Source organism: Odontesthes bonariensis, chromosome 24 (genome assembly GCF_027942865.1).
Source record: "Odontesthes bonariensis isolate fOdoBon6 chromosome 24, fOdoBon6.hap1, whole genome shotgun sequence".
Lineage (NCBI taxonomy): Eukaryota > Metazoa > Chordata > Actinopteri > Atheriniformes > Atherinopsidae > Odontesthes > Odontesthes bonariensis.
Window position 1 is genome coordinate 16,431,442 of NC_134529.1, and position 12,192 is coordinate 16,443,633.

Below are 12,192 nucleotides of genomic sequence, written 5' to 3' on the forward strand. Positions count from 1 at the left end.
CTGGAGATTGAGGGGAATTATGCCAGTAGAGCACACTAAGTCCAAAGTGTGGCCTTTAACATGTGTGGGACCATGTACATGCTGTGTGATGTTTAAACACTCAAGGATGGATAAGAACTCTGTTGCAAAAGGGCAGCTATGTGAGTCCACATGAATATTAAAATCACCCAAAATGATGGTGGATGGGGACATGGGGAAGACAGTGGTGAGTAACTCAGAGAACTCAGAGAGAAACCCACTGTTGGCTTTGGGAGGGCGGTACACAAGTACAACCTGTAGCTGTGCAGCCCCTGTCATCACAAAGTGCACGCATTCGAAGGTGCTGGAGTTTATGGGGAGTTCTTTGACCATAATGTCTGAGTTGTAAATGACAGCCAGCCCACCACCACGGCCCGCGGAGCGAGGCTTTTGGATGTATACATAGCCTGGGGGAGTGGCCAGATTGAGAGAGAAAAAATCCTGCTGATTTTGCCATGTCTCGGTCAGACATATGAATTGGAGATTTCTGTCAGTGATTATGTCATGGATTAATTCTGCCTTGTTGTTTAATGAGCGAGTATTAAGGAGCATAAAGTTTGCCGTCTTTATGGTGGACATATCAGAAGGACCAGGTATGAGAGCACAAGCCAGGGGACGCAGGTTGCCAAGCTCTGCGTGACGTTTGTTTTGATGACGTCGCGACAAGGAAGTATGGCATCGGACTGTAGAGACAGTCGGAGTTGTATTCATATGCACAAACTTATGTCGGGAGGCTCTGTGGACATATCTGGGACGACGCAGGATGTGGAGAGACTTTAAGACATCTAGGCAGCTCGGCAGGGTGGAGGAGCAGAGATTCATCAGTTCTGTTGCGGAGTATCTGAGAGCCATGCCGGGTGCGCACCTAGCTTGGCTAGCTTGGCTAGGCGCTAAGCCACTAGTTGCACTGCAGGGCGATACCGAGTGGCAGTCCCACCTGGATACAGCGACGGCACTGTCGATGGAAGGCCCAGAAAGCCACAGCGATGTTGGTCAGAGAAACTAGGATCTGCCGCCGGTGGTGCCAGGGTAGCCAGTCCAACGGTAAGATTCCAGTTTGTTCCGTAGTAGCCAACTGAATTAATCCAGGTAACGTAGGTAGTGCTTGATCACCACTGGTCGCACAGAGCAATTAAAATCGTACTCAAGAAGTATGCGAAAATGTCAGATTAGACTCGCGGAAAGTGTCAAGTGGATAGTAAAGAGTGGAAAAGCTGGGCATGAGAAGCGGCGACATTCACGCCAACGTCCTCTCACGTTGTAGATAGCTTCACTGTTGTGTCTCCAGTCCAGTCTGTTGTCCAGATGAACACCAAGGTATTTATATTCCTCAACCACCTCCACTTCTTCTCCCATGATGGAAACAGGGTTTGATCTGACCCTGTTTCTCCTTAAATCTACAATCATCTCCTTTGTTTTGTTAACATTCAAGATGAGATTCAAGAAAGCGGTCCACCAGCTCTCTGTACTCAGCTTCTTGTCCATCTCTGATACACCCGACAACTGCAGAGTCATCTGAATATTTCTGTAGATGACAGGAGTCTGACTTGTACTGGAAGTCTGAAGTGTACAGAGTGAAAAGGAATGGTGAAAGTACAGTCCCCTGTGGTGCTCCTGTGCTGCTGATCACCTGGTTAGACACACAATTCTTTAGTCTGACAAACTGTGGTCTGTTTGTCAGGTAGTCATTAATCCAGGTGATTGTTGAGGCCTCCACCTGAGTCTCCTGGAGTTTCAGACAAAGCAGATCAGGCTGAATTGTGTTAAATGCACTGGAGAAATCAAAGAACATGATCCTCACAGTGCTGCCTGCTTTGTCCAGATGACAGTGGGTTTGTTGAAGCAGGTGTATGATAGCATCTTCAACTCCAACTCCATGGCGATAAGCAAACTGCAGGGGGTCCTGATATGTGCTGGTTTGCTTACACAGGTGGGTCAACAGGAGTCTCTCCAGGACCTTCATGATGTGGGATGTCAGGGGAACAGGTCTGTAGTCATTGATGACTGAAGGATGAGTTTTCTTTGGTACCGGAACCAGACAGGATGTCTTCCACAACAGTGGTACCTTCTCTTGGGTCAAGCTAAGGTTGAAAAGGTGTTGCAGAATCCCACAGAGCTGCTCTGCACAGGCCTTCAGGACTCGGGGGCTGACACCATCTGGACCTGCAGCCTTGTTCCGGTTCAGTCTCTCCAACTGCCTCTTCACCTGACTTCTAGAAACAGAAAAGTGGGAGGGGGAGGCAAAGGGGACAGCAGCATCTCCTGATTGGGTTGAAGACAAACTAGTGGAAGCAGAAGAATCCATGACTGAGGTGGAGGTGGAGATGTTACAGGAAAGCTGTGGGTCAAAGGAGGGTGGGATGTCTCTTTGGCTGGGAACAGGAGGGGAGGATGGTGAGCTTGTTCCTGAACTGAACCTATTGAAGAATGTGTTCAGCTCATTTGCTCTGTCCAGACTTCCATCCATCCGATCCTCCCTCTGCTTGAGGCCTGTGATCTTCTTCATTCCTGACCACACATCTCTGATATTGTTCCTCTGCAGTTTACTCTCAAGCTTCTTTCTATACACCTCCTTGCTCTCTCTGATCTTGACTTTGAGCTGCTTCTGTATATTCCTCAGTAACTCCCTGTCTCGCTCCCTAAAGGCTCTTTTTTTCTTGTTCAATAGTTCCTTTAGCTCACTGGTGATCCAGGGTTTGTTATTAGGGAAGCATCTCACTGTTCTGGTGGGGATGGTGTTGTCCACACAGAAGTTTATATAGTCAGTCACACACTCAGTCATGGCATTAATGTCCTCTCCATGTGGCTTACAAAGAGAAATCCAATCGGTTGCATCAAAACAACCCTGTAAGGCTTCTTCAGCTTCCTGTGACCACTTTCTAACAGTCCTTTTTGTGACAGGTAGTCTCTGGACTAGGGGTTTATATGCTGAACAGAGAAAAACAAGGTTGTGATCTGATTTACCCAGGGGAGGTCTTGATTTGGAAATGTATGAATCCTTGACATTTGTGTAAAACAAATCCAATGTCTTGTTTTCTCTGGTAGAGCAGCTGACAAACTGTTGAAAAGTTGGCAGTGTAGCAGAGAGCGAGATATGATTAAAATCACCAGATATTGCCGCAAAAGAATTGGGGTGTTGTGTCTGTATCTTAGCAACAACGGAACTGATGACATCACATGCAGTGTCGGCAACAGCTGAGGGTGGAATGTAAACAGCCACCAAAACAACACTGGTGAACTCTCTTGGCAAATAATATGGACGAAAACTTACTGCCAATAGTTCAATGTCAGGACTGCAGAGACGACTCTTCACAGTAACATGTCCTGGGTGACACCATCTGTTGTTGACAAGCACTGCCAATCCACCCCCTTTCCTTTTCCTGCTACTCTTTAAATCTCGATCTCCTCGTACAGTCAGGAAGCCCGGCAGAGAGACGCTGGAGTCGGGGATATGATCCTGCAGCCATGTCTCAGTAAAACACATTATGCTACATTCCCGATATTCTTGCTGAGTCCTTGTCAAGGCTAGAAGTTCATCCAACTTGTTAGCTAACGATCTTACGTTGCCCATGATGACGGATGGCAGAGATGGTTTGAACTTCTTCTTTCTTTCTCTCCTCTTTGCTCCTGCTCTGCATCCACGACGCCTCCTTTTCAATTCCAGTGGGATTTCTGGCTTCAGTTGTCGAATTATTTCTGCTTTTCCAATGTTAATCAGCTGCTCCCTGTTGTAAACCACCTTGTTGCTATGGTTATGCATCATAACAAAAGAGTAAAATATACAAAAGTATTGGGAAAAATCAATCCAGCTGCACAGCATCCAAGGCAGGAAGGAACAGTTGTCCAAAAAATGCAATTTCTTCCAAGAAATAACAGGAATGAAATTTAGAAAAAAGAAAAATCTCAATGTGAGGTACAGAGCTACTCCAACGTGCTGCCACCCTCAGCAGCGCATTCTAGGGCCTAGGGAAACAGAGGGGAGACAAAACAAACACTTGTCACCCTCATTCTGTCCTCCCTCTTTGCACCTGACTTTTTTATTCTCCCCAAGCGTGGCTTCTCTCTCCTTCTCTTCCTCTTTGTCTTCTGGCTGGAGGCCAACGTGATGAGGTGAGTGGCTACTGAATCTCTGACATGGCCTTGGGGCAACGTGCAGCCATCAGTGCCAGCTCTGCTTATGGGTGGCACCAGCCAGCCTGATTAATGTGCAACTGCTTTCAACCGAGCAGTTGACACAATGAGAAGTCGCTCCAATTAAAAGGCGAAATGTAATGAATAAAAGAGTGAGTGCGAGTGTGAGTGTGCTTTTGCACGGGGTTGCAATTGTGTATCAGTACAGATGTGAACATGGAAAATATTTCCAAATAAAAAAAACTTAGATTAATCAAAGTTAAATGAGACCCTATGACAAGAACCCTGCTTACGCATTCGGTTGCCGTGGGGAGAGACGAGAGAAAGTGGCACTTCATCTAAAATGAGTCTTGCTCTTAGAGCGAGACTTCTTTTACAAGATTAATTAACAGATCCCTTGGATGTACTCTCCTTTAAGAGTGCACGTGTGTTCCTGCCTCTGAGTGTTTCATCAGAGACTGCCAAATGTCAGGAGTTCACCCAATTAGTTAAATAGTCTGGGCCCACACACCTGTCCACCTGCACTGACAATGGCCCGCGGCTGCATGCATACATTTACACATTAATTAACCAGCTTGGGCGAGGAAAAAGTCAGCGAGATAACTTGACGACTAGCCACCAAGTTGTTGGTTATACCAGGGTGGGGGCAAGCCGTGGGCAAGCCGTGGGCAGAGCTGCACGTGCAAGAATACATATGTACAAACCCAAAACATGCTCCAGCACATGGAGTAAACACATGTGAAACTGGACTGCAAGTATACTGAGGATTTGTGAATGATTACACGTATTAATGGGTGGAAATAACACCTCTTAGTCAGTTAAAACAGCTTCAAATCAAGGTAAATTCAACAAGACAGACTTGCTAAAAACTTGCTACAATCCTAATAATCACATCTGATTCCAAACATTAAAGAAATATTACAGTTTCTTTGAAGTAGGCTTGTGTTAAATACTAGATAGTAGCTAAGTTATGCTAATTACGCTCAGCCACGAGGCTTGTGTAACATACATTTTGCCATCCTCACTGGTCTGCATCAGCCCACCATATCCCTCTGCTGCCAACCAGGTGTAGCCCAAACATTTATAACTGTGCAGGCTGAACGGACCAACTTTGCTTCTACCTTCTGTCCATTCAGAAAAAAATCATACACCAGACAAAGAAAAAAGGGAAGAAGAAAAACAACATAGACATTTGTTTTGTTTTGAGGGAAATTAGCATTGCCCACCAATCTATAATGTGCTGCAGACTGATTACATGCTCATGCATGGGAAATGTCAGCACAGCTGTCCAACAAAGCAGTACATACAAGGTTGGGTATGCATCTGCAGAGTCCCAATGGGTAGGACACAAAAAGCATCAATGACCCTTTTCCTGCAGTAGACAGAGGTCAGCACACACTCAGTTTGGAGAATCGGGTAAGAACTGTGATAGGGGAGCTATGCTAACAGCTTCTTAGAAGAGGGCGAGAGGAGAGCAAATTTTTCACCATCTAACACGAGTCAGACCAAAAATTTCATTGCGGTTCAAGGTAAAGCTATTGTGGATTTTTATGATGCATCAACTTTGCATCAACAGTTGAGAAAAAGTGTTTTTATTACAGCATAAAAAAAAAATTTAGTGACAAGCTAAATAAATAGAGTAACATTATTTAGCACAGGCCTAGAAGAGAAAAATATTAGCTTTTATCTCTGATTTATTAAAAATAAACAATAAAAACACAGAATTGCAGAGACCACAGGCTGTTTTATAGTTGAAAGGCTACTACCTTCCGTGATTATGGATTTATTTATCCAACCTTTTATCATTTTCAGTATCTGTTTTTTTTAGCTTTCAGTTCTCTTGTTATTCTTGGTTTCACAGAAACTCCATTTACTGATTCAATTTGTATTATCTTCTCGAATGCATGACGAAGAGCTAAAAAAGAAATACTTCCTCACATTAATAAGCCGGGTTAAAAAAGTGCCTAAATTGGGGTTAGTGGGGGGTTTGTAAGTCATCGTGGCTGCGAGCATGTGTGGGTGCATCAGTACAGCTACCTCTCTGTCTTTGAGGACAGCTCGAGTTCTGTAAAGCAGCAGAAGACGGACGTCGCTGTCTCGGAGACTGAAGTTACTCTCGAGGATCTGGAGCACGTCAATGCGAGGCTGCACGGGCAGAGACGCATCACTGCAAAATGGACGCAGCCAAGCCAGCAGGTCATCCGAAGTCACTGAGCTGTCACTGAGGGAGGAGGTTGAGAAGGGCACCGGTCAGACGGATCAGGTGGGGAGGTTATTCAAAGAAGACATAACTAAGCAGTTTGGCTTCTGTCACATAAAACATGCACAGAAAAAATATAACATTTTCCCACCGACACACTGTAAGAAAAACAAAAGTTTTGGGGCAGTTTAAATCCAAAGATCATCCTGATGATAATGTTGTCTATTCGGAATTTATGAGACCTTAAGATTGAGCTAAAAAGCGCAGAAGAGGGACTGAGAGTTATCTGACACTTCTTTTATGGGAACAGCAAAATAAACAAAAAAGAGAAAATGTGTGTATGATTTGCATATTAGATAAATGTAACTTACCCACTCTGCACATTGTTGTGCACGGCAGTCACCACAGCCTCCAGGACCCTGAGGGGTTGTGGGTAATTTGTCAGGGCGCCTGGGTCTCCACTGAAAAACAAACCACATCAATGTAATCATTTTACACAATGCGCTAATTAGGATAACATTTTCAAATTACCACAATGTCAAGGGACAACATCTGAGACAGAAAATTGGAGAAAAAAAAAAAAAAAATTTAAAATCAAAGGTTTTCTTCCCAGAGACGGTGTTGAATACAGAGATGTGTCTGGCAGCCATTAAATGATTGAAGCAAACACAGCTTTGTAAAAATTAACTGTCAAGATGATATAAGTCCCACAAAGAGCATGCAAGAGAAAAACATTAAATCAGGCTCCAGCGTTACAAACCTCACGGGCTTTGTGAGCACGATGAAATTTACAAGAGTGTAATTATCTCATTTTTTCAGGCTAAAACAAAAGATAAATAAAAAAAATAAAAAAAATCCCTCTTCAAAAAAAATGGTGATAAATTAAACCGATTTAAAGGTACACGGCAGCTTCAAAAGATACCTGAAAAATCATTAGTGTTTTTCAGTGTGGCTATTGTTTCTGCTGAAGCTCCTGTGTGTGTGTGTGTGCGCGCCCTGCATGTTGGAGGACTTTCTTTCACAAAGGCAGAAAAAAAGAAAGAAACTCTAATTTCCCCTGACTCAACTGGACTCTGCTGAGAAACACGCCTCTGTCCATACAAACAACCGTACACCACGTGCACTGTCCTGTTGCACAAACATACAAATGATCTCGCAAAATGTAGTGAGATGACACAGCATTTTCTCCATTACCTCTTAGATTGTCTTCTCAAAACACACACAAACACAGAGCGGTTATGACAGATACAAAAGACGACCATTAGTGTGAGGCTCAAGTCTGCCTGCTGCACCAGACCGGAGGCTTTTTGTGAGAGCCGAAAACAACAACGCAGGCCCATTCATACCTGCCAAACACAATGCATCAAGAAAGCCCTGCAACAATCGACACACACACAAAGTCTGTGCACTGAACGGCAGGTTTAAGAGAAAGAAAACCTCCAGCGAATGCATACAGAAAAGCTCTTTGTGTGCAGTCTTGCACCAAACAAGCAGAACACACACACATACATGGACTGAGCGTGTGTCTGGGTGAACGAGATCCAGAGGGGAACAGCTGTATCAGGCTGCATTAATTATAATAAGATAATGAATCAGAGAAGAAGGTAAAACAGCGTGCATGCACCACAGAGTGTGTGAGAGTGTGTGTGTTCAACACAAATAGTCCTTGCATGTCTTTATGAATACAAATGAGTGAGTCTGTGCTCGTGCACAACCGGTGATGTGCAGATGCAGGTGCCATTTATCTGCACTACGCACCATTGAGCAGACATAAAAAAAAAAAAAAAAAAAGCAGTAAATGAGGCATGAATATAATCAAGGGGATTGGTACTCATTTATCAAACCAATCAGAAAGACCAATGGTATCTGGCTCCGTCAGTACAACCCAGATCACCGCTCCGTTAGCACTACCACACAAGGTTCCTCAGGGCAAAGAGGACAACGATTAAAGAGCTGCCATCAAGCAAGTGTTTTTCAAATCACGGCAACTTGCCAAAAAATCTGTTTATTTGATTGTTTTTTACCAACCTCAGTAATGACCACATGTGCTTCTTACATGCTGAGTCATACAATATCCACATATTTGCCATGACTCCTAAACTTAGTGGCTCTGCAGACATGTCGGCATGAATCATCTCTCCCTTCCTTTTGACTGCTCTGAGCTCAACTCCCACAGGCAGCTTCTGTACATTAAATTCAACACTTCAGGCATTTGTTTTGACAGTGTTCTTCCCACCAATATGCTTCCCACCAACCTGGATCAATATACTGCGTATTTTCAGATAACTAGCAACAAAGATCAGGTCGTAGGTGGTGTCTTTAGATGACCTCATCATAAGCATGCTGCGTAGTTGCAATATTTCACTTATATTTCACAGTTGCAAAAAACATATTTATATATAGCACCTTGATTTTCCTCCTGCTTGCAAAAACAACAGTGAGATCTGCAATAATAGTGCCAGGCTGGAGGGGAGGGTGAGGAATAGCATCATTTCTGACAGAAAGATTTCTGTAGCAATTAGAAAATGCAATCTTGCAGTCAAAATTTGAAGAAAGCTACAACATTTAGACTCAGCAATGAATTATGTTAATATTTTTACAGTTCACAGAGCCTGTTCTGCACAAAAACATGTTCTGGTTCAGTAATAACCCCTAATCCAAAAAAGATGGGAAAGGCGCTTGTTTACCACTGTGCAAGCATCTCCCCTCTTTGAACGTCAGTCTGTAAATGGCTGAGAGCTGAGACACCAGTTGCTGCACCAGTTGAGGAAAATGTTTTCCATTCTTGTCTGATATAGGATTCTAGCTGCTCTGGGTCTTCTTAGTCCTATTTTGCATTTCATGATGTACAAAATGTTTTCAGTTAGTGACAGATCTGGACTGCAGCACCCAGACTTCTACTACAAAGGAACAATGCCGTTGTAACAGATGCAGGATATAGTTTAATACTGTCTTGCTGAAATAAGTAAAGCATTGACTGAAAAAAAGATGTTGTTCTTAAACCTAAACGCCTTTCCAGATGTGCAGGTCGCCAGTTCCATCGGCACGAAGGCACCTCCACACCATCACACCATCACAGATGCAGGATTTTGAACTGAGCACTGACAGCATGCTGGCTGGTTCTCTTCTCTTTAGCCCGAAGGACACAGAGTCAATGATTTCCAAAAAGAATTTAAACTGATGACTTGTCTGACCACAGAACATTTTGTTTGTCATTTTGCCTCAGTCTATTCTTAATGAGATTTGGCAAAAAAAAGAAAGCAGTCTTTGTGGATCGTGTTGACATGATACCTTGGTAGGTTTGCTTTAAAACTGGTAAAACAGTTTACCACCGCCACCAGTTTTCACTATAAGCTAAGCTAATAGTTTCATGGTTCTGACGTCGGCAAGAGGAATGTGGGAGTTATTAAATACAAGATAGGGTATTTTGGCAGTTGTCTTAAAGACGTTAGAGCTGTGTAAAATTCTCCATGGGAAGAATGTGTGCTCATATACATTAATGTTTAGAAAGCGTGCTTGGTGTGTGAAATGAAGAAAACAGAAGGAGGAGAGTAGGTAGTATACCTGAGTGTGGCCACAACTCTCTTCACTGCCTCTTGAAGCACAGTCTTTACCGACAGGTCCAGGGGTCCAACAGCCACACGCAGAAGCTCTTTGATCTGCTCCAAAGGCTGTCCATCGGTTGCCATGGTGACGGCTAACTCGCAAACTTTTGACCTCTCAGAGCGAGACAAATCATAAACTTGACTGTAGCTCTGCAACTGTTCCTGGAATAGAGGGAAAACAACAAAAAAAAAGGGAAGTGGCACACTACTTAAAAATGTACAAGTTTAGAGGCATGTTAAAAAAAATGCAGTATTAACAAAAATAAAAATATGAGATAGTGGCAGAGGGAGAAATCAATTTAGGCACACAGTAGCAGAATTCACTCGGAGGCAAGACTTGATGGAAAAAGGAGAACGATGTGTGTCGTAGGAAGCACAAAGCTTTGGGAACTAATTTTGCTGTTAAATGCTTTGTTCTCTTCAGGAATTAAACTATTAGCATCCATCTTTCTATAAAACTTGTGCATTTTTGGCGTACTCAAATGAACAAAAAACTCAGCATTTAAAAATAATGCTGATAATAACTAATATGTGTTTATTGAGTATACAGTTGAAACTCAAACTACATCAGTTCAAATATGGCTAAAAAAAAACATGGTGTTCTCGTGTAATCTTGGTGATGGCTGAATAACAATAACATTTAGAATAACAGAACTATGCAAATTATCCCACAGACTCTACAATTTGTCAGCTGATTCTGTGTGAATTCCAGGCCTAACTTTTGGTACACTTTAAGTTTGGGGTCTTATCCCCAAACCTCTTTGAAATGCCATCAAAAGGCCAAACTTTACTTTTACTCATTTCTGTGACCCTTAGCATTTTGATGAATGCTGATCATTAATTTTGCCTGAAAAGGTGCATTTGTCTTGCAGATGTTACCAAGTTAACTTTTGCCCCAAAAGGGTATTCTGTGAGAGCTGCTGGTAAAGACGGCGTGCACTTCGACCATGACACTGACATTCTTGGTATTCAGTAAAGCACACCGGGTGCTGGTACTGGACTCCCTGTAGCATGCTCGACCCCCTGTCTTTCTCGTAATATTCATTGACTTTTAACTAAGACAGGTTATTTAAATTCATATAATATTCCTTACACTGATAAGACGTTCTAGATATATGGGTATCATTTATTTTTAGGACTGTATAAATCTAATAAAACATTCAGCAGCAGAATATCAGCTAAAGAGGGAGGAGTGTCTGATTGGGTAACATTTCGGTTATATCGTTATGTGCAAGCTTCACTGTGATCTCCGATTTTCATGGCAGCATTGGGAGCAAGGTCTGAGACTGTCTGATGAAAAAATGTAGCGATTTGGGTAATGTGCCAATTAGGTGCAATGGACATGACAAGACAGTGAGCTGTAAAACTCTGAAATGATCATTTTCTGCCCCAATCCTCCTAAGATTAAAGATGAAAGAACGAAGGAGGAGCAGCAGGCTTTTCTGCAGAGAAGATGGTTTTTCACCGACAGTACCAGAAGTCTGTGGTGAGGGCATGCAACATGGACATCTATTCACCACGTATTCCTACACCAGTAAATGTAGTGGTTATGCCACTACTGTATCTCCCAGCTGGTCTGAGAGCAACTGGAGGAAGTTTGTGGACCACGCTGTGTTAAGCTAACACAGCTCGGGGACGTCCAGGCATGTGTGGATTTATGCTGATTATGCTAATATCCCATGCCTAATTGTCATGTTCATGGTATTTTAGAACAAACAGTTTGTTATTCATCACATCCAAAGGAAAAGGGAGAGGATTCACTCCTCTGCTACAGAATTTGTAAACTAATTTCTCCACATTAAGTTCAGCTGGTCAGTTGGTTTTTCACAACTATTCCTTACTGTTACTGAACAATAAGCCATTGATACAAAAAACAAAACTATACATCGCACAATATACACCATCTACAGTGTGCAATTTGCTGTCTTTGTGACAGGTCAGTGCACCTTTGGTAGCAACTTGCCATGTACACTTGATAGACGACCCCAATGCAGCTGAAGAAAGCCTGCAGAGCTCCCTTTATCCATCTTCTTTTTTTTTTTTTTTTCACCCATCTGCCCTTTCCTGCTTCTTACATTCCTTTTTTATCTACCTCTAAGGATGCAATCGCTTAATGCACCAAATGAAGACAAGTTTCATTAGAGGGTGCAGTGCTACTGTGAGTATGCGCACATGCACCTTTGACTCCAGCTCTGCCTTCTAATGTTTGTGTCGTTGTCTCTATTACGGAGGATATGT

At 43.0% G+C, this 12,192-nt stretch overlaps 1 protein-coding gene across 3 annotated transcripts in view; it reads right to left on the minus strand.

Moving 5' to 3' along the window:
* nbas (NBAS subunit of NRZ tethering complex) overlaps positions 1-12,192 on the minus strand; it is a 190,374-nt gene that overhangs the window by 47,266 nt on the left and 130,916 nt on the right. For all 3 annotated transcript variants that reach the window (XM_075458548.1, XM_075458549.1, XM_075458547.1), the window contains exons 47-49: positions 9,914-10,116; positions 6,721-6,810; positions 6,187-6,370 (exon numbers count right to left, since the gene is read on the minus strand). In XM_075458548.1, the coding sequence (XP_075314663.1) occupies positions 6,187-6,370; positions 6,721-6,810; positions 9,914-10,116 (477 nt within the window). The remainder of the gene's footprint in view (positions 1-6,186; positions 6,371-6,720; positions 6,811-9,913; positions 10,117-12,192) is intronic.